This window comes from Sinocyclocheilus anshuiensis, unplaced genomic scaffold (assembly GCF_001515605.1).
Source record: "Sinocyclocheilus anshuiensis isolate Anshui unplaced genomic scaffold, SAMN03320099.WGS_v1.1 scaffold1160, whole genome shotgun sequence".
Lineage (NCBI taxonomy): Eukaryota > Metazoa > Chordata > Actinopteri > Cypriniformes > Cyprinidae > Sinocyclocheilus > Sinocyclocheilus anshuiensis.
The window spans coordinates 214,789-240,737 of NW_015552641.1; the positions used below are offsets into that span (position 1 = coordinate 214,789).

A 25,949-nucleotide genomic window follows, 5' to 3' on the forward strand; every position below is an offset into this window, starting at 1 on the left:
GTGTGCAGCGCATTTTATGGAGGATGAGGACTGTTTCCTGGGAGAGTAGCCTACAATGCTGGTGTTCTGACAAATAATGCTGACTCACAGCCTGTAAGTACGTTTTCATATTTAAAGAATTTGCCACTGACAATTCAAACGCGAGTTTTGAGCCGTGTAGAGCAGTGCTAGTTGTTTGTCATTTCTCCGATCACAAATGCAGACATGGTTTTATGTTTACGCGGCGCGATGCAACGCGTAAAAAGACAGTACAAGTCATCATAATCAGTCATTATGTCCCCACTGGATGCAACAAATGCCTCGTTTGTAATGGGTTTTATTGTTTTTGTCTCGTCGCGCTGGGACACGGCATCACAGTATGGTAAAGGGCGTAACATTTCCGTCACACGCGTGAGGAATTCGGCCAATCACAACGCACTGGATAGCTGGCCAATCAGAGCACACCTCGATTTTCAGACCGATGAGCTTTGTAAAAATCGCTGCGTTTCAGAAAGGCGGGGCATAGAGGAGCAACAATTATGTACATTATGTGGAAATGTTTTTTTTTTTTTTTTAACCTTAAACTGCATAAACATTTCATTACACCAAATACACAAAATAATGTTCATTCTTAGCAACTTCATATGACCCCTTTAATATATATATATAAAAATTTAAAATGAATTATTATTAAAAATATTTAAAAATATTGTCAAAAAATATTTTGTTGGTACTATTTAACAAGGATGCATTAAATTTATCAAAATGCAGTTCTTTTAAACATTCTATCCATCAAGAATGATGAAAAAATTTATCAGTTTCCACAAAAATATTAATCAGCGCAACTATTTTCAACATTGATAATAATAATATGAGCATCAAATTAGCATATTAGAATGATTTCTGAAGGAACATGTGACTCTGAAGGCTGGAGTAATGGCTACTGAAAATCTAGCTTTGCCATCACATGAATAAGTTACATTTTATAATATAATAAAATAGAAAACAGTGGTTTTAAACTGACCCCAAACATGAACAGTAGTTTACATATTTTACTATGGGCGTGTATTGTTTTATGTCATGCACTTTATCTATAAAATGTCAATATAGTCCATAAAGTTCACATGACTGACAGTCAGAAAAAAAATGAATATCTCACTTGGTTTAACTACAGTGACCATTTCTGTGTCATGGCCTATAACAAATTTGAGTTATAGAGATATATAGATTTTAAAAAACTCAGTATTTCATCTTGGCGCTGGTCCAAGCTCTTTGAAACAAAAACTGATCTTTAGGGAACATTTCATGGTACATGAATACAATAACTTGTGCTTGTAAGGTCTACAACAGTGGTTAGGGGACCTCAGCAAATTTCTAGGTTCCCCTTGGAAGTTTGTTGAGGCCCCCTAGTGGTCTTCAGTGCCCTACTTGAGAATCACTGCTCTAGACCTCACTGAATAGCACAAGCTATTGTATGTCAGTCATAATTACAAGCATTTACTGTTAAATACTGTACTTTCTATTTTTTATTATGCTTGTATTACATCTGTTAATTTATCAAAATTTACACCACTATGGTTACACCAAGTATTTGCGTGTTATGTAAAGATGAACATTGCTGCATATTTCTTGAGAGACTGCAGTGGCTAAATTTAAACTTGTTTAACCTGTTCCTATAATGTATCAGTAAGATTCAACAGATCTAATCAATAGATATTATCTTCTTAAATATTTAACTTCACATAGAGTATAAACCGTTTATACTCTAGCATGATTTAACATTACACATGGACTGAAATACAAGTCATTGGTTGAATCAGCGCTGACAGTGAATAGCATTTAGATACATTTACAAGTTACACCAAATATGCAAAATAGCACCAAGCATGCTAATAGAAATCTTAAAATAAAGCTGATGCAATAAAGATGAATACTTACTGCAAATGCAAGAATAAGGTGTGAATCTGAATGGAACGTGACTTGCAGTAATTACTGTAAAAGGAATAGACATTAGAGAAAGTTTCTAAGTATATTTTGAGTACTTGAGAGTTCACATGATGTCATATACATTGGGATTATAGTGGAAAACAGTACATAATGATTAAAGACCTTAATGATGAGACATAGATATTGATTGAAGTATTACTTACTTTAGGCCAGAGTCCTCAATAACAATGTCGGCTATAAATTTAATCTGAAAGATGAAAAAAAAATGAATGACATCTTTATTTAAGATTTGTTTTGATTGTCAGGATCAGAGACTTTCAAGATTTTTTTTTAATGCATATGAGAAAATAGAAAAATGCTTTATATTATATACGTTTGCTCAAAGTTTTACCTTTTTCTGTGATCGAGGAGGCAGTATGGTGACATTGGGGAACTTGTTGTTGCCAACCACCGTCTCAAAAACGAATGATTGCACACTAAGATTATCAGCTGTGATACTGACAAAGTTTTGGTTGGTAAGGTTCATTTCATGCTAAAGAATGGATAATACAGACAGAGGATTACAAGTTATATATAATGCAATACAGCAGGCAAATCTTAGTGTGACATTTACACACACTTACCGTGATCACCATTTTTACTTTATCTGGAGTGAAATAGACCATAGATGACTTTAGCTCCACAGCTGACATATCCATACTCCGTGGGAAGAGGAAAAACAGGATCAGTGAGCAGATCAAGAGGCAAAGCCCCACTGATATAAACACATACAGTTTCCTGTGGGACATGAAACCATGTACATTAGTTTGAGATAACTGACATGACAAGCACATTTTATTAATCCCTGAAACTGACAATTACAGAAGTAGAGTTAGTGATACTGTCATAGTGATACTGACGTGTGGTGAGGTTTCAGCCTTTGGTCGCTACAAGGAATGACTGCCACGAGTTGGTTCTCCTGACCTGAGGATGTCAAGAAAAGATGGACAGAATAAGGGTGAGTGCGTTTAAAAGCCGAAACTACAAACAAAACGTTATTTGCAACTACTGAAACTTGCCTCTCGGAATGCGTCCTGTGCCCTGACAGGTAGGACATGGATCCGTCTGTCCTTCTCCATTGATACTGCCATAGTCCAACCATTTGGAAAGCCTCCGTTTCTCTCCATGTTTATTCTGGGACATACTGCTCTATTTCCAGAAGATGCAGGGTCAAAACTAAAGGCCTCTACAATTAACAATAAGACAGCTTCACTAAGGTTTGCCTGTTGTAGGTACGTAATTGCAAAGAAAATCTTTTACTTAAGGTTACTGTAAAAGCGATTGTATTGTTCTAGTTATACATGACACTAATGAACCAAACTGTCTCCAAAACATCCACTGTAGGTCACACTGTAAAGCTACAGTAAAACAATAAGCTCCACAACCATAAAACTCCAAAGATCATTATGAAAATGATTCAAAGTTTCATAATTTGATCAATCAAAGACCTTAAATGGCACAGTTTCCGTGACAGTGGAAAAGTTCACTTAGAATTGTTATTTATATAGTAATATTTATGCAAGTCATTATTCTCTCAATTTACATACATTTATATTTGAATTAAAGTGGCATGGAAGAGTGCAGCGCAATAGTTCATAATTCTACGTTACAAACAACGACTATGGTAGCTAAAGATGACTGCGGTAAATGCAATGAAATGTTAAAATTATTTAGCGTTAGCTGAGTTATTTCGTCAAGCTGTAAAACATCAAAACAACTGATAAATTGAGCTGCTGCTCGCCTAGAAAGCATTTGTAGCTCCAAACGCGTCTAGGTTTGCCTAGGTAGGCAACAATAATTATGCGTTTTAAACAGTCATAATATGTCAAACTAACACCATTTTAAGAGAGATACAAGTACACACTCATCCTCACAATGTCGGATAGTTTTAAATCACAAAAGACTTGGCGAATTCATGTCACTTTCCTTAACGTCATCATGACACTTCTTCTCGTGTCAAAACATTACTAAATGCGTTTGTCAAATCTCCACCTACCGTGAATTCATCGGAACATTCTTGTTTTATATCTCGATTTACTCTTTCCCACAGACTAAGGTCATTTGTTTCGTGAGTTATTAAAGACTCTACACCCGAATTTCCTTCAAGACTCGTGTATGAGCTTGGAGCTTTCGAGTACGCAGCTACTTCCCTCTTTGTTCCTCTTCAGCTGTTTGGTGTCGCCATCTGCTGCTCATAATCGATACTGCGTGTTGATGGACTACGGATGAATACAATCTCGTTAGATACTACAGCATTTTGTAGGGAAATTGCATACATTGGAATTATCATATTGGAATTAGTGTCAAGCCTTTGTAGAGGTTTTCTAAATGTGTGTTGTAAAGAATTCACCAAGAAAAAACGTTATCAATTTAAAAATATATTGAAAGAGAAGTGAATTTTGAAAAAAACAAAAAAGAGAGATATATATATATATATACAATTTTTTTCCTTTTTCGAAATCTCTTGACAAAAAAAAATTATATTAGATCTACTGTGATTATTCCAGTACAACATGCATAACATTCTTTTACACAATCCAATAAAGCTTTGGGAATCCAACATAATAATTTGTTTAATCATTTTACAATTAACAGAAATATAATTTAAACACTATAACCAAAAACAAAATCTTGTGGGTTGGGGAATCTGTGCTCAGTTCCTGCCTCATAGGAGGAAGCTGGCTAAAGGAGTAACTATTTTAACCTTTAGAACATTCAGAGTCAGATGCACATTAACCAAACATAGTTTTGCTGATTGGGGTGATTTGAACAATAGCAAGAACATTTATGATTATGCAATGCAAATAACTCAAACACACAGAAATGATAATGGAATGTTTTTTATTCACTATGCTAGACACAAAAAGCCATGTTGATAAGCCTTCAGTTCATAGTAATACATTGCACATGAAAATGACCAAAACTGGTGCCTAGCAAAAACTTTGACCAATCAATCACTGGTTGTGTTAAGCATGACTAATACACTCATTGCACATTCCTATAAGTTTGGCAGCCCACCGCCTTAGTGTGATATATGAATTAGTGTGATTTAAAATAAGATATACAAATATAGAGGTCACTGTGACAAAAAACAAAATCAATGCAGGCTTTTATTTTTATATCTTTCCTCTGAGAGGCAAAAGTGCTCAAACAAACCGAAACCCTCTGGGCATTGTCTCAAATTTATCCTCTTATCTAATCAAGCAGTACAAAAGATACCTGAAGCCTAGCTAACAGCAGTCTATACGTGTTAGGTGGGCACACACACTGAATAAAGAAAGCATTAAGACTGCTTATTAAACTTTGTTGTTTCCTCATTCATAATGTCCTATATAAACGTGAAACTAAAATTGTACAATCAAGTAATTGCATCATTGCAGCTATGGTCTGTTATAGTGATACAGTTCTCTTTTTCGAGAGTCCAAACTATTTCTCTAACAACAGACCATCAGAGATCATTTCAATATTTCACCATCACCCCACTCCTGTTCTGACAGAATGCTGCAACATGATGAAATCGTTTACAATTCTTATACTTTATTGAGGTTGCTCGGTGCTTCCTAATGTCTAGAGATGTGCCATTCGCTGTCGGTCAACTGCACCAGCTCGTTGACCACATCAAGCAAATTGTAGTGATGCTTCCTCAGCAACCTTTGATTGAGCGGCTGGTTACTGAAACCCATCTCCTGTAATACAGCCATCATGGAGGCATCCTCGCAGGCTGGGTCAACAGCAGGCCGCTGAAAGACAATCAAACCAAAGTTAGTATGTTGAAGGTCACTCACATGTCAAAGCTAGGATTTAAAGATAACAAAGAATGCAGAAAATCCAGACTGACGTACACAAGGCATGATGCAACTACCATGATTATAGGACCAACTTTTCATATACAGTTGTTTTCTAGAAATAGTATACTACTGTTCAAAAGTTTGGGGTCAGTAAGATTTGTTTTTTGAAAGAAATCGATAGTTTTATTCAGCAAGGATGCATTAAATTGATCAAAAGTGACTGAAGACATTTATAATATTACAAAATATTTCGAACTTTTGAACTTTTTATTTAAAGAATCCTGAAAATAAAAACATTATGGTTTCCACAAAAGAATTAAGCATCACAACTATTTTCAACATTGATAATAAGAAATGTTTCTTGCGTATCAAATCAGCATATTAGAATCATTTCTGAAGGATCATGTAACACTGAAGACTACTGAAGAGTAATGGCTTCTGAATATTCACAGGAATAAATGACAGTTACTTAAAATTATAATGATATTTCACAATATTACGTTTAATGTATTTTTGATCAAATAAAGCCTTGGTGAGCATAAAAGACTTATTTCAGAAACATCTTACCGACCCCAGTCTTTTGAACAGTAGTGTAATAAAAAGAAAGTCACTATATGGTGGCTGGTTATGTTCTGGTCTAGTGTGTCGTGCACTGATGAGGAAAAATGTCTCACCTCTGCAGGTGTGCTCTGGCCTGTAAAGAGTGCTTTATAAGCAGAGGCAGCCACAGAGAGAGCTCCCTTCACCAGCCCCTCTGTCAGACCACCGTGACGTGCCCTGCACAAGAATAAAAACAGGAACAAAAGGTCATGCCATAATAGTAGCGTGCCAACAAAACAGAAGGACTAGAGAGATTAACTCTCATGAAACCGTCATGAAGCAAAACTAGAAGAGAAACAGCTAAGTGGAACATGCATAACTCGACCCAACGTGCTAAATGGTGTGCATGTTTAAAGGAATTTTTAAAAATGACAACAAAGAAAACACTGGTCAACCACAGGAAAAAAAAACTGTCTGCAGAGCTACTTCCTCCTCTGCTGAAATCAAGCTTGTATGTAGATATTCAAAACCAGATCTTTCTCACTTTCCTGAATATGTACATGTATCCTGAACTAAATATTATAATGTGATGCCTGTAATGCATGCAAGCAGAACAACAGCTCAAAACGATGACCTCACTGTGTTGTTATACCTGAGATCCTGGGAGCCGCAGGTCTCAAAGGCACTAACAGGGGCCTCTAAATGAGCTGATCTGCAACCTAGGGCAAAGAACAGACAAGCTATTCTGTCGCACATTTTTTTTAAATGGCTTAAAGCTACACAACTAGTTTAACTACACAACATTTTGTTAAAATGTCAAACACAGTCTTACTGATTATTTAAATAAATAAAGGTACAGAACTGAAGAAATATATGCCTGCCTATAATAATAATAAATATTTAATAATTTAATGATAATTTTTACATCTCTTTGAATATATTTTTAAATTGTATTTATTGCTTTTACTGAATTCTTCATACCTCCACACACTTTAAAAACGTATAACCTATAGAGGCTTGACACTACTTCCAAAACAATCATTTCACACACACACACACACATACACACACACACACAAAATAAAATAATAATCATAATAATAATAAAGTATGTTTTTATTTATTTAGTTAGCTAAATATAAATAAACATTTTCAACCAAAATTATAACATAGTATGATGTTAACTGTTGCATACAACTGAGAAACTTCTAACCAAAGTTTGATTTACAATTTTTTTTTTTTTCACACAACTGACACCAAGACATGGGGGACTCACCACTTGAGTCATCGTCAAGTTGATATGAGGTGTTGTCTTCAGAGGCCCCTGGTCCTGACTCAAGATCGTGAGATCTCACTGATCTGCAAAAGAATCATGAAGCGATTAAAACAAATTAAAGTCCATGTATAATAATATATTGCATTCACTGTGCATTATTAATTAGTCAAAAAATTATTATCCAATTCTCTGAATGTGATTTAACCTGTGGGTTCGAAGAGATGGGGGTGGCGAAAGAGCTATGGGCGGAGGTACTATCTCTGGAATTAGAGGAGTGTCCAGTATCTGAGAGGTGCAGAGCATCCGCTTCAGGCTGTTTTGAAGAGCTGGAACAGGGATGGGCTCCTCGTTCTCTCCTTCAGCCGTGCTCTGGATTTGTGGTGCCTCTGGCTCTTTGGCAAGAGGGACTGCAGGCTGGGACATTGCTGAGCTATACATCGATTCTCCCAGGGGCCTGGAAGTATCGAAGCAGTCAGGCAGGATGACAATATAGTCCTCTGATGAGGCAGAGGACACCTGGCTGTTCACCTCATCCCACTCTCCTGCTTCTTCCTCTTTTTCTTGATCATTTTCGTGTCCCTTTTGTTCCACTTCTTCTTCATTCTCGTCCTGTGCAGCTGGGTCGGTATAGAGGTTTTCATTTGAGCCAAACAATGCTTCTGAAAAGACTGTGAAAATAACCAAGTGTAAGTTGAAAGAAGGTACAGCTCAAGTAGAAAAGGCATGTTTATTTTTAGCAGGCCCAAGCAGAAGGGCACACTTTCAGTATGCAACAGTGCATTAAAACAGTGACAAAAAAAAAAAAAAACACTTCTGAATATTCACAGGAATAAATGACAGTTACTTAAAATTATAATGATATTTCACAATATTACGTTTAATGTATTTTTGATCAAATAAAGCCTTGGTGAGCATAAAAGACTTATTTCAGAAACATCTTGCCGACCCCAATCTTTTGAACGGTAGTGTAATAAAAAGAAAGTCACTATATGGTGGCTGTTTATGCTCTGGTCTAGTGTGTTGTGCACTGATGAGGAAAAATATCTCACCTGTGCAGGTGTGCTCTGGCCTGTAAAGAGTGCTTTATAAGCGGAGGCAGCCACAGAGAGAGCTCCCTTCACCAGCCCCTCTGTCAGACCACCGTGACGTGCCCTGCAGAAGAATAAAAACAGGAACAAAAGGTCGTGTCATAATAGTAGCGTGCCAAAAAACAGAAGGACTAGAGACATTCATGAAACCTAGAACATTCATGAAACCGTCATGAAGCAAAACAAGAAGAGAAACAGCTAAGTGAACATCCATAACTTGACCTAACTGTTAAACGGTGTGCATATTTAAAGATATTTTTTATATTTAAAAAAAAAAAAAAATGTTAACCATACTATGACAACAAAGAAAACAGCTGTGGTCAACCACAGGAAACATTGCCTGCAGAGCTACTTCCGCTTCTGCTGCATTCAAGCTTTCAGCTTGAGAAAAAGGTGCATTAAAAAAACTACATTTAAGTATATATTTAAAACCTGATCTTTCTCTCTTTCCTGAAATATATGCATCCTGAACTAAATATTATAATGTGATGCCTGTAATGCATGGAAGCAGAACAATAGCTCAAAAGGATGACCTAACGGTGTTGTTTTACCTGAGATCCTGGGAGCCGCAGGTCTCAAAGGCACTAACAGGGGCCTCTAAATGATCTGATCTGCAACCTAGGGCAAAGAACAGATATGCAATTCTGTCACACAATTTTTTTTAAATGGCTCAAAGCTACATAACTAGTTTAGTTACACAACATTTAGTTAAAATGTCAAAGACAGTCTTCCTGACTATTTGAATAAAACAAGGCACAAAACTAAAGAAATATATGCCCACCTATAATAATAATAAACATTTAATAAGTAAATAATCATTTTTACATCTCTTTGAATATATTTTTTAAATTGTATTTATTGCTTTTTCTTGGTGAATTCTTCATACCTCCTCACACTTTAAAAACTTTTAACCTAAAAATGCTTGACACTACTTCCAAAACAATAATTTCACACACACACACACACACCAAAAAATTAAATAAAAACAATAATTAAATAAAAAGTAATTAGAATGTGTGTTTATATTTATTTAGTTATTTAAAAATAAACATTTTCAGCCAAAATGATAACATTGTATGATGTTAACAGTTGCATACAGTCGAGAAACTTTAACCTAAGTTTGATTTATACTTTTTTTTTTCTTCACACAACTGACACCGAGTCTAGCAGACATGGAAATTCACCACTTGAGTCATCGTCAGGTTGACATGAGGTGTTGTCTTCAGAGGCCCCTGGTCCTGACTCAAGATCATGAGATCTCACTGATCTGCAAAAGAATCATGAAGCGTTTAAAACAAATGAAAGTCAGTGCATAATAATACATTGCATTCACTCTAGATTTTGAGGATTCTCTGAATATTTTTTAACCTGTGCGTTCGAAGAGATGGGGCTGGCGAAAGAGCTATGGGTGGAGGTACCATCTCTGGAATTAGAGGAGGAGTGTCCAGTATCTGAGAGGTGCAGAGCATCCGCTTCAGGCTGTTTTGAAGAGCTGGAACAGGGATGGGCTCCTCGTTCTCTCCTTCAGCCGTGCTCTGGATTTGTGGTGCCTCTGGCTCTTTGGCAAGAGGGACTGCAGGCTGGGACATTGCTGAGCTATACATCGATTCTCCCAGGGGCCTGGAAGTATCGAAGCAGTCAGGCAGGATGACAATATAGTCCTCTGATGAGGCAGAGGACACCTGGCTGTTCACCTCATCCCACTCTCCTGCTTCTTCCTCTTTTTCTTGATCATTTTCGTGTCCCTTTTGTTCCACTTCTTCTTCATTCTCGTCCTGTGCAGCTGGGTCGGTATAGAGGTTTTCATTTGAGCCAAACAATGCTTCTGAAAAGACTGTGAAAATAACCAAGTGTAAGTTGAAAGAAGGTACAGCTCAAGTAGAAAAGGCATGTTTATTTTTAGCAGGCCCAAGCAGAAGGGCACACTTTCAGTATGCAACAGTGCATTAAAACAGTGACAAAAAAAAAAAAAAAAACAACGAAGGAGGAACATGCACACCTGGTATGACAGTTTCCTCTGTTTTAACTGGCTTTGGCACAGGGACTGGAGCCTCAGGCCTCTTTATGTTTGCCAAAGGTCTGTCGTTATTCACCAGTAATGATCTCTCCTGAAATCGAGCAGTGTCATGAACTGCAAAATAATTAGAAGCAAAATTAACAAAATGATAGTAACCTCTGAAATATCTATTGGGTAAATGAACAAAGCATTGAGTTCTGTAAGCACTTATACAGCAGACAGAAGCTCACCGTCATGCCTCCTCAGGTTGGGCCAGGCCCTGCGTTGAGGCTTGCGCTCTGGTTCCTCCTCGAGAGTGAGAGAGCGAATCACAGTCTCGCACACAAACTGGGTCCCACTGATGTCTTCATCTCCTTCCTCATTGCCGGGAACGTCCAGAAGTTCATTCTGTCTCTGAGGCTGCAACACTAATGGAGAACAAGCCACATCAGTCTATGATTCAATCACAAAGGCTTTGATTTACAAAAAGATCATGTTAAATCTGTTTGTTAAATGTAAAAAACTAATTGGAGGTCATTTATCCTCCAGGTACACTGTTTGTGCTACTCTTATGACGTTTTAGTAGAAAAGTTAATGAGAAAAAGTGTAGTATCATTTATTGGCAAAAGCAACTTACAAGTTCATTTTGAACTACAATTCAAAAGTTTGGTGTCAGTATTTTTATTTTTTTTGTCAAGAAATTAATTATTTTATTCAGCATGGATGCATTAAATTGATCAAAAGCGACAGTTAAGACACTTATTTCAAATAAATACGGTTCTTTTGTACTTTGTATGAATCAAATAGTTCTGAAAAATGCTTCACATTTTCACAAAAATATTAAGTAGCATTAATTGATGAAAGTAATGTTTCTTGAGCACCAAATTAGCATTTTAGAACGATTTCTGAAGCATCAAGTGACAATTCAGCTTTGCATTCACATGAATAAATTACATTTTAAAATACATTAAAATGGAAAACAGTTATTTTAAACTGTAATATTTCACAATATTACTGTTTTTACTGTATTTTTGATCAAATAAATGCAGCCTTGACGGGGATAAGAAACTTCTTTTAAAAATATTTCAATCTTACCAACCCCAAACTTTTGAGTGGTTTGTATGTCAAATACTGATTTCCGAGTTTATGAATAACAAATGAGTAACTCTGCTTTAGTGCAACTTTATAGGAACTATCCTTCTATTTAGACATTATTTAGATCTAATCTATAGGGGTTGTTAGATGCAACTACAAATCAGTAATTCAAATTCCACTTAAGATGTTCTAACCTTGACTTTTTCTCCTGCCTGAATGTCCAGCCTCGACTTTGCTTAGCCCCGTTCCATGCTTTCCAAACAAGGGTCCATGATGAAAAGGTGGAGATACGCAGGGGGTCATATCTGAGGAAATTACACAATTTGAGGCCAGACTAATTATGCACATGACGTTGAGGAACAGACCCTGAGGAAATATTACATAATTGTGACCAGAATGAGGCCTTACCAGCTGGAGTGTTGGCTGGGACTTTCTCCAATTCTTGCACAATGTTTATATCCAGCAACTCAAAGGACAACAGATCCTGGAAAACAACAAGACTTTGGACATTAGTTGTTAAGCACACTAGGGCTGTCAAAATAACTGAAAAACTAAATTCGAATTTAAAAGGCGTAATTTCAGTTAGGGGGAAAAAAGCTTTTGGCTTCTTTCCTGAGGCCACAAGAGGGCGCATGGAGCAAAATATTATGCACGTTTCTTCAAAGTGTAATAAAATAACACGACTATCTTTGAAAAAAGTGCATAGTGTTTAAAATAATGTTTATAAACCATATATAATTAATAAAGTTGCTTAAACAATTAGAAAAAAAACAGCACCATGCATGTATGTATAGTTTAATACAAAGGACCGAAAACCAATCACAAAGAGTAGGCTACTTTCTTCATTTAAATACATGAGATACAGTGGGATGGGGAAAAACCACCATAACGTCTTTAGACATGTTTTTTAAAAGTTGAACTTGCATTAATTTTACATGGCTTTCTAAACATGCCGCTCTCTGCGAGACGCGAGTGCAACGCTGATAGATGTCCCTCTAGAAAATTTGATAAATATGCGTTCTGTGTAAACGGCTTGGTTTCAGTTTTGACGTAAACAACATCTTCTCTACACTGATGCTCTCGTTTTCCGCAATATATGAATGAACAACATAGCAGCGCCGCATCTAGTGGGTTCAACTGGATAGGCTCAATTCTTGCACAATGTTTATATCCAGCAACTCAAAGGACAACAGATCCTGGAAAACAACAAGACTTTGGACATTAGTTGTTAAGCACACTAGGGCTGTCAAAATAACTGAAAAACTAAATTCGAATTTAAAAGGCGTAATTTCAGTTAGGGGGAAAAAAGCTTTTGGCTTCTTTCCTGAGGCCACAAGAGGGCGCATGGAGCAAAATAGGCCTAAAGCACACATCACTAAACAAACATACAGTGGTGTCTTTGTGTCCAACAATGCACATACCTGTGCCATCAATAAGTCCACAGAGGGGAAGTAGTATTCTCTCCGAGAGCTGGTAGACACTTCACAATCTCTGGTGCCTGACCAGAACATGCCATCTTTCCTCATTAGACAAAGATCAGTCCTCTATAAGAGAAGATAGTACAGCATTTAATCTCTCGAAATACTGTTATAACGTGACCATTAAACCTTAAAATAGCAATATTTGAAAACATCAAGGTACTGTGGTTTAAAGTTGACTCACCAGTGATTTGCTGCAGTGGGTGGGTTTCTGCTCTGCACTTGGCACCACTATAATGCTACACCACACTCTGGGCCCAAACTGCACCCCACAGTGTGCCAGGCGCCAGTGAGACGTGTAGGTGCCTTCCAGCAAGGGCGCCACAAATGCCACGCTCACCACACCAACCTGACCAGGCTGCAGAAAGGGCACTGCGACTTCTTTTTGCTCCCGTGAGCCCAGGGTCAGGTTGCCCCACATAAACCTCAACTACGAAAGACACAACACACATGCAAACGCAGCCCACAACGTGTGGAGACACATTCTTTTCAACCTATAGTGAGTTTCAAAAAGTACCTTGGTATCTGAAGTCCAGCTGATGTTGCCAGTGTTCCTCATCTTCCAGTACTTGATGAACTTGGTGCCTGGCTCCAGACAAGTGCCATCTGGTAGATTCTCATCCAGAAACAAGGCAGTCATTGTGGGCACCAAGGTGGAGCAGGAGACCTTGGGACCCCTGGTTTGAGTGCACAGAGGATCGTCAGAACAGCTTTGTTTCAGTGTCTGTCTTTTCCTTGTAGCTCATATCAAAAAAGTACAAAAAGGACGTAATACATAAAGGCAGCGGGTGCATTTTGAGGTAGTTCCATCCACTTGCCAGCGATAACTCAACTATAACAGACAATGTGATAATCTTGATAATGATTGTTCTGGGCTGGGTAGGGAGGTCAACCCAGCCCTGACCCCTCTCAGTATGGCCCTTACTCTGGACTGGATGTTTGAGGGTCTGGGCACAGGGCCGGAGCTGGGGCTGGACCTGGGCCTAAAGATGTGGCGGGAGCGGGGGCAAGGCCCGAGCTGCCGGTCCCACTGGAGGCTCCACTCCACAGCAGACCTCTCTTCTCCAGCCTCAGCTTCTTCTTGATCTCCTTCACCTCGGCCTTGACATGTTTTTTAAAAGTTGAACTTGCATTAATTTTACATGGCTTTCTAAACATGCCGCTCTCTGCGAGACGCGAGTGCAACGCTGATAGATGTCCCTCTAGAAAATTTGATAAATATGCGTTCTGTGTAAACGGCTTGGTTTCAGTTTTGACGTAAACAACATCTTCTCCACACTGATGCTCTCGTTTTCCGCAATATATTGAATGAACAATGTAGCAGCGCCGCATCTAGTGGGTTCAACTGGATAGTCTAACAAAAGCATTAAAATGCAATGACACTTACATTGTCGTCGCATTTCGTGCGCCACTGATAAGGCTGCCTGACAGCTGACGAAGACCTAAAATTCGAATGCAACATTTTTGCATTCGAATGTGGATTTTTTTTTTTTTTATTCGACGAATATTCGAAATTCGAATTTTTTTTTTGATAGGCCTAAAGCACACATCACTAAACAAACATACAGTGGTGTCTTTGTGTCCAACAATGCACATACCTGTGCCATCAATAAGTCCACAGAGGGGAAGTAGTATTCTCTCCGAGAGCTGGTAGACACTTCACAATCTCTGGTGCCTGACCAGAACATGCCATCTTTCCTCATTAGACAAAGTTCGGTCCTCTAGAAGAGAAGATATTACAGTATTTGATCTCAGTTGGCATGACCGTTAACTCTTAAACCGGCAATATTTGAAAACATTAACGTACTGTGGCTTAAAGTTGACTCACCAGTGATTTGCTGCAGTGGGTGGGTTTCTGCTCTGCACTTGGCACCACTATAATGCTACACCACACTCTGGGCCCAAACTGCACCCCACAGTGTGCCAGGCGCCAGTGAGACGTGTAGGTGCCTTCCAGCAAGGGCGCCACAAATGCCACGCTCACCACACCAACCTGACCAGGCTGCAGAAAGGGCACTGCGACTTCTTTTTGCTCCCGTGAGCCCAGGGTCAGGTTGCCCCACATAAACCTCAACTACGAAAGACACAACACACATGCAAACGCAGCCCACAACGTGTGGAGACACATTCTTTTCAACCTATAGTGAGTTTCAAAAAGTACCTTGGTATCTGAAGTCCAGCTGATGTTGCCAGTGTTCCTCATCTTCCAGTACTTGATGAACTTGGTGCCTGGCTCCAGACAAGTGCCATCTGGTAGATTCTCATCCAGAAACAAGGCAGTCATTGTGGGCACCAAGGTGGAGCAGGAGACCTTGGGACCCCTGGTTTGAGTGCACAGAGGATCGTCAGAACAGCTTTGTTTCAGTGTCTGTCTTTTCCTTGTAGCTCATATCAAAAAAGTACAAAAAGGACGTAATACATAAAGGCAGCGGGTGCATTTTGAGGTAGTTCCATCCACTTGCCAGCGATAACTCAACTATAACAGACAATGTGATAATCTTGATAATGATTGTTCTGGACTGGGTAGGGAGGTCAACCCAGCCCTGACCCCTCTCAGTGTGGCCCTTACTCTGGACTGGATGTTTGAGGGTCTGGGCACAGGGCCGGAGCTGGGGCTGGACCTGGGCCTAAAGATGTGGCGGGAGCGGGGGCAAGGCCCGAGCTGCCGGTCCCACTGGAGGCTCCACTCCACAGCAGACCTCTCTTCTCCAGCCTCAGCTTCTTCTTGATCTCCTTCACCTCGGCCTTAAGCTGCCTCCGCTCAGCTTTCAGCCGCTGTCTCTCCGCCTTTCGCACCGTCCTGTCACCCCGCCTCAGAAACCTGAGAACGAGCAGAAATTAATCAAATTAGCAAGTGTAATTATATCTCTTAACACCACTCAGGCTACGTAGAAGATACTAGGGCTGGGAATCGAGAATCAATTCCAAATCGATGGAATCGATTCCATCAGAGGGACCTGACTCCTCTTTAATAGCCTTTTTAAGTTCAGATTAGTTGAACATGTTCTTCACAAACAACGGTGAGGAATCAATTCTAGAGTCCCAGGAACAGGAATTGGAGTAATTTCCTAAAATTTTGAATTTGAACAGCCCTAGAAGACACACAACATTGTGATTATTTTGGCTTGCCTGGGTTCTGGAGTAACTCCACGTTCAGGAACAGACAAAGGAGTCCATGTTCTCTTTAGGTTGTGGCTGGGATCGTGTTTATGACTACATGGCACAACTACTGCAATTTGGAGTTGAACTAGAGGCCCTTAGCGTGGTGGAGCTCGTAGCTTTCTGAGTGCCAGAGGTGCTTGGCTCTTCTGCGGGAGGATCTAAGGCTGTGTGTGTGCAACACTGGCCAGAAAACTCACTACACATCCTGTCTACCACCTCCCTTACCACTTGATCTTTAAACTGCAATGATGATTGAGAACAATTTTGCAACAATTTGGACCAGATTCAATAGAAAGTAGGGCTGCACGATTAATCGCATGCGATATTTAACGCTGCGCGTTGAATATCGCATGCGATTAATCGTGCAGCCCTAATAGAAAGTAATGTGTTTATTATGAGATGCTAGTTTCTCATGTTTTCTCAGGTGCAATTTTATTGTTACATGCAAAAATCAAAGCAAAGATCTATGAAATTATAAGACTTTCTTTAGGATACAGTACCCTGTCCATGTAGGATTTAAACCACGTTGGTACTGCTTCCTCATCGGTTTTCATCCCTTTGTTTTCTTTGGCCACAGCCTGTTCAAGGAAAACAACTCAGTCTGAAATGATCTCAGCCTGTAATAAGTCCAGTCCATTATTATTAACAATGTCTTATTCAACAAGATATGCATAAACTAATAAGCAGCTCACACTATAAAGATGGCATATAGTATGTTTTATTAAAAGACTGCAAACTGCTTACCGAGTCCCGCTCGGGGGTCACCTGGGTCTCCTTGTCTGCCATCTTGACCCTTGCTCGATACGGCGGAGCTGGTCTGGGATCTATCTTTAGTTCTTTCAGCTCTGCCTTCACTGCACCACCCTCTGCCTGACCCTTCATCTTATAGACATTCATGTGTAGCTGGTTGGCCTGCTTAAATGCACTCTAAATAAAATAATAAATCGTGACAACATTGTGTTAAAAGCCTGGGGATTTTTTACAATTATGATCATAATGATGGCATAACTTTTAACAGCATGGGTCAGATTTGGCTTGTGACTGAAAAAAAGATTGGTGTTCTTACCTTTAGAGCTTCTGTATACTCATCTGTGATGATAATAATAACATAAAATAATAAATAATATAGGCAATAATATTTTAAATTCACTATGATATCAATATTTGAACACTACAGACTGAATGTATTTCATACCTTGACAGTTTATGCACACCTGTAAAAATAAGAAGACAATATCAATAGAAGTACTTTTGAAAACAGGTTTATAACAATAGTCAATCGACTTTTGTCAAACTCATACTTTAAAAAAATATAATCGATCAATGTAAAACTATGAAATCACAGATATATTCAAAATGATATAAACTCGTTATTAAACTGTTATTATTTACCTCCTCGTTGTCCTCGTCAAAATATTTCACTTGAAAATGGATCAGGCCGAATGTAGTTTTAATCTACAAGTTATAAAAAGGCACTAAGTCAACTAACAATGTAAACAAACACCATCAGGAACTGCAGACTTTCTTAAAGACATCGAAGAGTTACAGGCAGATTAGAGTGAAAATCGCTATTCTCCAACGTTATTATTTATTTACAAGCTGTCATCTGATTTATGGCCGAACAGAAAGGTCAAGAGCAAATGACAGATACAGTTGCAATTGATATCACTGGGGTTTGTATAAAAGACCCAACTGTGATATATGTTAATACATATCTACTATAATAGGATTAAATATTTTGACTGAAGGTTAAACGTCTTATACGTTACCCCCGGTTAAGGTTTGTTTATGTAGGCCTCAGCTACGGCCTTCCAGAACCAAGAAATGTAAACGTCCCCACATAAACGCCACCCAGCAAGGCTTAATGACTCCTTACCCAGGCCTCCACAGTCTCCCACTGTGCTTTGTTCGTGTCCAAGACTGGAAATTTCTTCACGTTGCCCCTAAAGTTCACTTTGACAGTGACGGGGAGGTTCATGGCTGTTAGCCAGAGTCAACTAATGCGTTTGATGCGGGGATGTGACGCTCTATAAATGCCCGTGGTGGTGTCAACACTGTCAGACTTGTCTTTTGCGTTCTTGTTTACATCGCTAGATTTGTACACGCCCCCAAAACACGTCAGAGGAAGTGTCTCGGATTTACTTTAGGTCCTAAATAAATAATAAAATTAAACATATTTGAGGGCTCGTGAAAGTATTTAACAGTTTCTTGTAAGTGCTTATCTTGTGATTCCATCAAATAATATTTTTACAGAGAAAAATATGACGCACGCATGCACACTACGTCTTTCGAAGTCGTCCCGAACATAGAGGTGTGAATAGGTAGATACCGTTTTAGCACGGAAGCTATGCTGATTACAGCGAATCGTCAGTATGTACACTATATTGTATTGATTTGTTTTTGTCATGAATGTCAGATGATTCTGCATATTCCAGATGATATCAAATTCAAAATGAATGAAGAGTAAATATTTCCACACGGCAGAACAGATTTGAAGGCTATGTATTTACATCTATGGTCTCGAAGTGTTTACGTCATCTAGAAGCGCGCAAGTGCCTTGTGGCTGACAGCAGTTTAGTGAGCCACACGGTTAGTTAATGCTTTTAGGACAATCCATTACTTTTATCCTTTATTGAATTGAGACGATGTCTTCGCTTCTTAAGGTGGATAATGAAATTAAAAAAAAGGTAAATGTCTCGCCGCTTCCCTTATTTTAAGAGCACTCCGATGAACCGTTTGTAAATGTTAGCTTGCGGCTAGCCGGCTGCGCGTGTCACCTCGTGAGCGTGTTTGCTAACTTTTACTCACATATATGCTTGTGAAATCAGTTCTGTTTTAAGCAGAAAATACATATTGTAATAAAGTATGTGAAGATTATACATATCAAATATTCAGGGTGAAGCCAGAGCTCCCACATGCGCGTTAACTGCGAGTGTGTGGATGAAGCGTGTTTTTAGCACAGCAGCATGCCGCTGCGGGAGAACTGCATAGTGGTTTCAGCACGATTTTAACATCATTAAGCTAAACGTATATTAAAGTCGTTTGTTTATGTTGTAAAGCGGTTACGGTGAAGATCGCGAGGAAGGCTTAACAAGTCACGGGAGAGCGGGAAACGGCTCGATTTCATGGTAACGTTACATGTTGTAAACATTCAGCGTCTTAAAATAGAAGGGCCGCCGGTTGCGTTTTTTTTCTTCTGAAAGTGATTGACTTTCAAAAACACGACATTATAAACTGTGACAACAAAAATCAGATTGTGTATTACATGTCTTGTGGTTTATAGTTATATATGAATAATTCTTGTCTTGCCAGGTTGATGCTTTCAGGGAACGAATTACAGCAGAGGTAAACTGCTGCATTTACACAGAGTTTATATACATTTATATATATGCATGGTTTTGTGACTGTTGGACAGCTTATGGTTTAATTATTCAAATTTAGGCTGAAGACTTGGTTGCAAACTTTTTCCCGAAGAAACTGTTAGAGCTGGACCAGTTTTTGAAGGCAAGTTTAATAATGGAAAAATTGTGCATTCTTGGCATTTACTTATTCAGATTAACACATTAATTTGTGTGATAGCCTTTTGATTGTGTCTTGATTTTTTTAAGGATCCCACAATTAATATCCGTGAGCTAAAAGAAATTCATTCAGAGATCAATCTGACGGTGCCAGACCCAATTCTACTTACAGACATCCGTGATGGACTGGAGGGGGTAAGAAGCCATTTTTCTCTTAATAGGATAGGTTTCTGTTGCTTTGTGCAAAAGATTGTCTGTTTGGCATGAAACAAAAAGATCAGCCAGTAACCTTGAAATATTTTCTCAGCAGCAAAATGCTAAAAAGAGGAAACTCGAAGATGGTGCAGGAGATGACAAAGGTGAGTTTTCCTTCCTAATAAAAACAGTATCTTGAATTTGTAAGGTGAATAAAATCAATTTGAGACCTATATTGATACCAAAACATCTTGCTCTCACTCTTCCCTACATTATCCTGTGGCCCTGTTTACACCTGGTATTAAGATGCGTTTTTGTCAATCCAATCAAAAGTGGACAACACTAAATACAGGTGTAAATGGGGTCTAAAACATTTTACTTTTGACCACTTTCAGAGGTAGCTGAAAACACATTAGATTAAATTGCTTTCATAGTGTAGTTGGACCAAACCACATGAATTATGATCTCATTCACTGGCTTTCCTGTTCACTCGTACATTCAGTAATACTCGTGCGTCACACTGAGTGCTCATGTGAAAGTGATGTTGAGTGTGACAAAATCTGAACACAAGTGGTCAAGAGATGCATTTGAATGCATGTTGATTACCAGGTGAAAAACGGTAATGTATCTCACCTGACCACTTGTGATCGAATCACTGAAAATGCATGTTAGTACCAGGTAGAAACGGGGCCTATGATTTCTGTTTGTAGTTGGCGGTACCAAAGTCTTTGTCATGCCTGGTGGAATGATGAAAAGCAATGGCAAGCTGGTGGAGCTGATTGAAAAAGTCAAGCCTGAAATCAGAACTGTCATAGAAAAATGCAACACGGTAAGACCATGTAACCATAGTCTCAGACATGCTCTCACTCTTTAAAAGTGTGTTGGATAAATGTAATTTGCTTTGTTTTCTAGGTCAAGATGTGGGTTCAGTTGTTAATCCCAAGAATAGAAGATGGCAACAATTTTGGTGTCTCAATTCAAGTACGGTGCCACATTTTTCATTTCTTCATTTGGTACATTGAAGGTCTTGTAACAGCATAAGCTATATTTGTTGTAGGCAGACATAAAAGGACAAGCAGTGATTCTTCGCAATTTACTGTATTTTTTTGTTGTTGTTTAAAGAAAAATTATTCCTTATGTTTGGTATTGTCAGGGAATTTCAAATGAAAAAAGACTTTGTCAGCCATTTAGCTGGAGTTATGATTCTGTTTATCTTCACCATCCACAGGAAGAGACGGTGACTGAACTCAGAACAGTGGAAGGGGAAGCAGCTTCTTTCTTAGATCAGATTTCCAGGTACGTGTCTAAAGGTGATGATACACGGGGCAACTTTTTGAGCAGTGTTGCTGGGCAGTGTCACCGAGCGATGTTGCTTGGGCACTTTCCCATTGAGAATGGGCAACAAATTTTTAGATAGATTTGTTGTATCATCATCTTAAGTCAATGTTAATCAAAGATTTGCACACTTTATTTTACCTTCATATTTAAAAAAAAAAAAACTTTTTTACAGGTACTACATCACAAGGGCAAAGCTGGTTTCCAAAATAGCAAAATACCCTCATGTTGTAAGTCATATCTAAAGTACACAGCATTTAGATCAGGAATTCAGTAATTATTTTATATATGTATAATATATATTTTGACTGTTATAGGAGGATTATCGTCGCACGGTGACAGAGATTGATGAGAAAGAATACATCAGCCTCAAGATCATAGTGTCAGAACTGAGAAATCAATACGTAAGTATTGCTAGAACAGAAATAATGCAAATTATCTTAAATATTATCTTTATTTTGATGTACAGAAAGTCAGATTACTGTATGTATGTGCTGTCTGGGAGTTGTTGTGATAATTGATTTAATAATATGTAATTGTACTGCAGGTAACATTACATGACATGATCCTGAAGAACATAGAGAAGATCAAGAGGCCGAGGAGCAGCAATACAGATGCTCTGTACTAAGATCCCCCTCCCCTTTCATTCTTGGCCTGTTGTTCCACCATTTGGAGCTAGCTTTAGCCTTCAGGTGGTTCTAGAGCAGTCCTGTTACCCATTATACCCAGGCCAAGAGAAGGACACCTCAATCTGGCCTAATAGTACATGCCACTTAAGATAGAATTGTAAAATATGGTCACGATTTTAAACCCTTTAAAATGAGGCCTTTTTGATTTTTATTTTTTTGTTTCTTAGCGGACAGTATAAATGTATAAAGGCAGAGCCTGAGCGTGCGTCCCGAGGAAACTGACTCCGATTTGTTTTTCTTTATTTAAAGAAATGTTTCAACAGTGGATTTCATTTTTGTATCTTTTGAAAAGCCAAATTCCATGTAGTTTTTGAATGCATTTCAAGTGTTTCTGAGCTTCCTTAGGGGTTAAGTGATTATGGATCTACCCATGATGCTCTGTTTCTCCGGTTGAGAAGCAGAGAAGCTCTTATTGATGCTGTATTTCACTTAAGCAGGTTATGTTGTTCATCTGAAATGTACATGTAGGCTAAAGTGGAAACAAGGCAGTTATTGTGCGAGATTTTATTTGGAGTGTGATCTGACAGTTATTACATGATGGAATATTATATTTTCATCTGAAATAACTGATTCATCAAGTTCTGGAAGCTTGTTATGGTTTCATTTTGTCCAATGTCATTTGTGATACATTTTGCTGAATAAAGTATTGTTTTTACAATACATTTAAGGCACGTCATTAAGTGCTGTTCTTGTGTTGTGCTTTTTTCCTGAATATTTTTAGAAGTAATTTGATTTGCAGTCCCTATTTGAATACATGTAATTAAATTTTACACAAAAAGTATACTTGAGTCCAAAGTGGCAAGGCTTTTTATTTTAATTAAACTGTGGTATGACAGGTTATTTCCATGGAGTAATATCTACTGAAATTGCTAGTAGTACTGTGAACTAAGCAATTTCAAAAACAAATGCAGAGTTAAGAACTTTCAACATACTAAAGAATAACTGATAATGGCTCTTTGCAGTCACGGTCTTAATTGTACATTAAAAAGGATAATTGTATTCAATATTTTGTGCTGTTGAAATAGAACACAACCTTTAAGTGATGATAAATGAGAAGTTCTTACACTACAAATGTTTTTCTTATGTACACCAATTGCATTAATGTGGCTTATGTTTGAACAATTCAGAAAACCCGTGAAATGTAGATTTAGACAAGCCTCAGTGTACACTAATCATGAAATATATAAAAAGGCTTATATACAAAAAAAATTAAGAAAATCTATTTGGTCTCAGATATGGTTAAGGTTCTATAAATGGACTAAAATGCATGTTGAATTCACATTCTTATCTAATCATTGACAGTTCTCAAACCATGATGAGGTGTTAAAGTGTTATAACGCTGAACATTCTGTTATCTTCACAAAAAGCAAACCTAGAAAAGAAAACAAAATATTTAACACCAGTTTGAAGAATCTCTAAATGTGTGAATCTAAAATTATGTTGCCATATATCTTTGTAGTTGCAATAATTTCCAGCAGGTGTCAGCATGGAGGGACTGGATTTAATGCTGACGCAATTTTGAAAACTTCTGAAACTTTAAGACAGTGGTAAAGTTCATTGATGGATACAATATGACAATTACACAATTTCTCACTCTCAGTTTAAGTTGTGTTTTTTTGTTCTCGTTTATGCCATAAGCTACGTAATCATGTAGAATGATTCTGTGAATGCAAGTACCTCATAGAATATAAGCAGGATGTAAAAACTCCTTGGGGACTATGCCAATAGCGCCATCCAGCTCTCCGATCCACCATCCATGGATGTTATATTCCTAGTTTAGACAAATAGAAATACAGACACTTGTGTGAGGATTTGGTCAACGATCAGAAGACACCAGCGCCCAATTATTTTTCAACTGATTTAGTTCAAAGGTAATACATTGGATGAATTTCATTGTATTAGATACAAAATATAAAATCAATTCATCAGCAAACAAATTATAATAGCCATTTTTGCATATATATTGTCTCCAAATATGTTCAATCTATATTCATACGCAGTCTTCTGTCACAGAAACATTGAGTTTAGCCACTTAGGAACTGATGCATGTGTGATGAGGATTTTTATCTGCAGAATCAGAGAAAATGAAATGCTGTGGCGAGAGATGGTACTTATAGTGTTCTTAAGGATGTTTACTTAGTTGTTTGGATCATCAGGGCTTTAAAACTGCACATAAAAACAAAGTATCATGATGTTTATAATACAACAAAAATTTCATGCACCTGCATACAGCCATTCGAATGCAAATGTAAATGTTAATTTAAATATTGAAACACCGATTTACCGATTTCTGTGGTAATTACAGAAGTGTGCGGTGAATCTGCCGCTAGAGATATTGACATAAGTTAGGGGACTAGTGTTTGGATAACAGTGGTTCTTGGATGCACAAATGATAATATCACGGTGCTGGAAAAGTATAATAACATGTTATGCCTTGAGGGAAGCAGAGGAAATCTCAATTTATTATTTTCTTGAAGCTCTTTGTTTTTCCACCATAACATTCTCTTGATTCACTCCTCTCCAATTTCAAATACCTTTAAGAGCTATTCCAGGCCAAAGCTCTTCAGAGTAAGAGTGGAGAGAGCCCCAGATCTGGCCTTAAATGAATGAAGACAGATTCAGGTGGATGGTTTTATAACTGAGGAGATTAAAGAACATGTGATACACTGATAGTGAAAGACTGAAGTGTTTTAAGAGCTTTAGTATTCTAGCAGCACACACTGTACATTTAGACATGATGAGCATGTCATCCATCCGCTGCCTGCTGAGGAGAGTAGGAACTAATTACCTTCCCCTCTTTAAGCACAACCACAGTGCTGAGAGCTTAATGTAGTCCTCAGCCAATGCAGATGAGCCGCTTTAATGATGCTATATGGAATAAAATCCATCTGGACGGTGAGCTGAATGCCGTTGCGGCATCAACGCCTCGGTAGCAGTACATCCAAGAACTTGAGCTCTTTGTCTGAGACGCATGCAGCTATGCAGATGGGGATTGTTGGAGGTGTAGATTGATGTGCTCATACGACAGTTCAGTAAACAAGAAGTTAATATTGAATAACTTACATTTTAGACCCAATGTTGCCAGAAGGGTCCATTCACACAGAGCGCGTTTTGCATTTTAGTGCACAGCTTTTCCATTGTTTTACTATGCAATAATGCACTAGACAGACATGTTTGACTGTTGCGCTCACATCATGCCTTTTCCATTGTCTTGTTCATGTCACAGTGTTCTAAAAATGTGGCACTCAAGTTGAACGAATCTTTGTTTTGAACAAATTGGTTGCATAAATGATTCAATGGTTTGTTCATGAAGATGGTATGTGTCCAAAATCACCCTCTATACCCTGATGCACTATTTGAAGTAACAGCCGTTTGTAGTGGTGTTCAAAAATAAAGTTGACATTATCATGTGCACTCATTCATTCCCATAATGCACCTTAGTAATGAGTGCACAATACATGTACACTGAACAGCTAGCCACTATATTAGTAGAGTAAAATAAGGAATAATTAATGAGGGTAAAAGGGTGATTTTGCATGCAGCAAGTCACTTGTTTTATTCCTAAATGAATCAGTGATTTGAACAAATTAGCTGAGGAAATGATTCAATGAATCAATCATAAAGAAAGTAACTTGTTTTGTTCCGGAATGAATCAGTGGCTGCGTCCGAAATTGCATACTCTCATGAGTAGGTACTTATTTTGAATAAGTAATTACTTCATGACTGCTAAAAAAAGTAGTAGTAACTATGTTCTATATAGTATGAATGCGTGTAGTATGAATGTAATCTGGACATACTACATTCGCCATGTTGTCATTATCACG

The 25,949-nt window shown here is 38.1% G+C and overlaps 4 protein-coding genes across 11 annotated transcripts in view; 1 reads left to right on the forward strand and 3 right to left on the reverse strand.

Annotated features, from left to right (window-relative positions):
* LOC107666933 (transmembrane protein 106B-like) overlaps positions 1–4,160 on the reverse strand; it is a 10,162-nt gene extending 6,002 nt beyond the window's left edge. The window contains exons 1-7 of one of the 2 annotated variants that reach the window (XM_016458464.1): positions 3,962–4,160; positions 2,985–3,114; positions 2,826–2,889; positions 2,550–2,703; positions 2,318–2,458; positions 2,130–2,173; positions 1,918–1,971 (exon numbers count right to left, since the gene is read on the reverse strand). In XM_016458464.1, coding sequence (XP_016313950.1) covers positions 1,918–1,971; positions 2,130–2,173; positions 2,318–2,458; positions 2,550–2,703; positions 2,826–2,889; positions 2,985–3,108 — 581 coding nt within the window. In that variant the 5' untranslated portion in view covers positions 3,109–3,114; positions 3,962–4,160. Of the gene's footprint in view, positions 1–1,917; positions 1,972–2,129; positions 2,174–2,317; positions 2,459–2,549; positions 2,704–2,825; positions 2,890–2,984; positions 3,152–3,961 lie in introns of both variants that reach the window. The other variant, XM_016458463.1, reaches the window with a different exon arrangement.
* A 632-nt stretch (positions 4,161–4,792) lies between these two features.
* On the reverse strand, positions 4,793–18,487 carry LOC107666919 (next to BRCA1 gene 1 protein-like). The gene is given in 21 exon segments (XM_016458437.1): positions 4,793–5,705; positions 6,428–6,530; positions 6,946–7,012; positions 9,842–9,924; positions 10,026–10,491; positions 10,657–10,788; positions 10,905–11,081; positions 11,943–12,053; positions 12,157–12,232; positions 13,170–13,292; positions 15,055–15,300; positions 15,388–15,547; positions 15,796–16,047; positions 16,356–16,448; positions 16,450–16,628; positions 16,889–16,966; positions 17,133–17,315; positions 17,455–17,477; positions 17,584–17,602; positions 17,781–17,843; positions 18,265–18,487. Coding segments are annotated over 21 exon segments (2,916 nt in total). The 5' UTR covers positions 18,367–18,487; the 3' UTR covers positions 4,793–5,525.
* A 419-nt stretch (positions 18,488–18,906) lies between these two features.
* Positions 18,907–22,801, forward strand: LOC107666924 (proteasome activator complex subunit 3-like). 2 transcript variants are annotated; one of them, XM_016458446.1, is made up of 11 exons: positions 18,907–19,075; positions 19,701–19,733; positions 19,830–19,892; positions 19,997–20,101; positions 20,214–20,265; positions 20,812–20,930; positions 21,014–21,082; positions 21,330–21,397; positions 21,612–21,666; positions 21,754–21,840; positions 21,984–22,801. In XM_016458446.1, exons 1-11 carry the CDS (start codon positions 19,034–19,036, stop codon positions 22,062–22,064), a joined length of 774 nt encoding a protein of 257 aa, XP_016313932.1. In that variant the 5' UTR covers positions 18,907–19,033; the 3' UTR covers positions 22,065–22,801. The 2 variants fall into 2 exon arrangements, with proteins under 2 accessions (XP_016313932.1, XP_016313933.1); XM_016458447.1 differs by having other exon boundaries at positions 20,217–20,265.
* Positions 22,360–25,949, reverse strand: part of skap1 (src kinase associated phosphoprotein 1) — a 32,006-nt gene continuing 28,416 nt past the window's right edge. For all 6 annotated transcript variants that reach the window (XM_016458441.1, XM_016458443.1, XM_016458444.1 and 3 more), the window contains 2 exons: positions 23,803–23,896; positions 22,360–23,497 (listed from right to left, as the gene is read on the reverse strand). In XM_016458441.1, the coding sequence (XP_016313927.1) occupies positions 23,804–23,896 (93 nt within the window). In that variant the 3' untranslated portion in view covers positions 22,360–23,497; position 23,803. The remainder of the gene's footprint in view (positions 23,498–23,802; positions 23,897–25,949) is intronic.

Bases quoted from the DNA above. Each gene is read 5' to 3' on its own strand.
- LOC107666924 (XM_016458446.1), top strand. From the start codon at position 19,034: ATGTCTTCGCTTCTTAAGGTGGATAATGAAATTAAAAAAAAG. The intron at 20,102-20,213 runs GTAAGAAGCCAT...ATATTTTCTCAG, and splicing joins TCCGTGATGGACTGGAGGGG to CAGCAAAATGCTAAAAAGAG. The intron at 20,931-21,013 runs GTAAGACCATGT...TTTGTTTTCTAG, and splicing joins TCATAGAAAAATGCAACACG to GTCAAGATGTGGGTTCAGTT.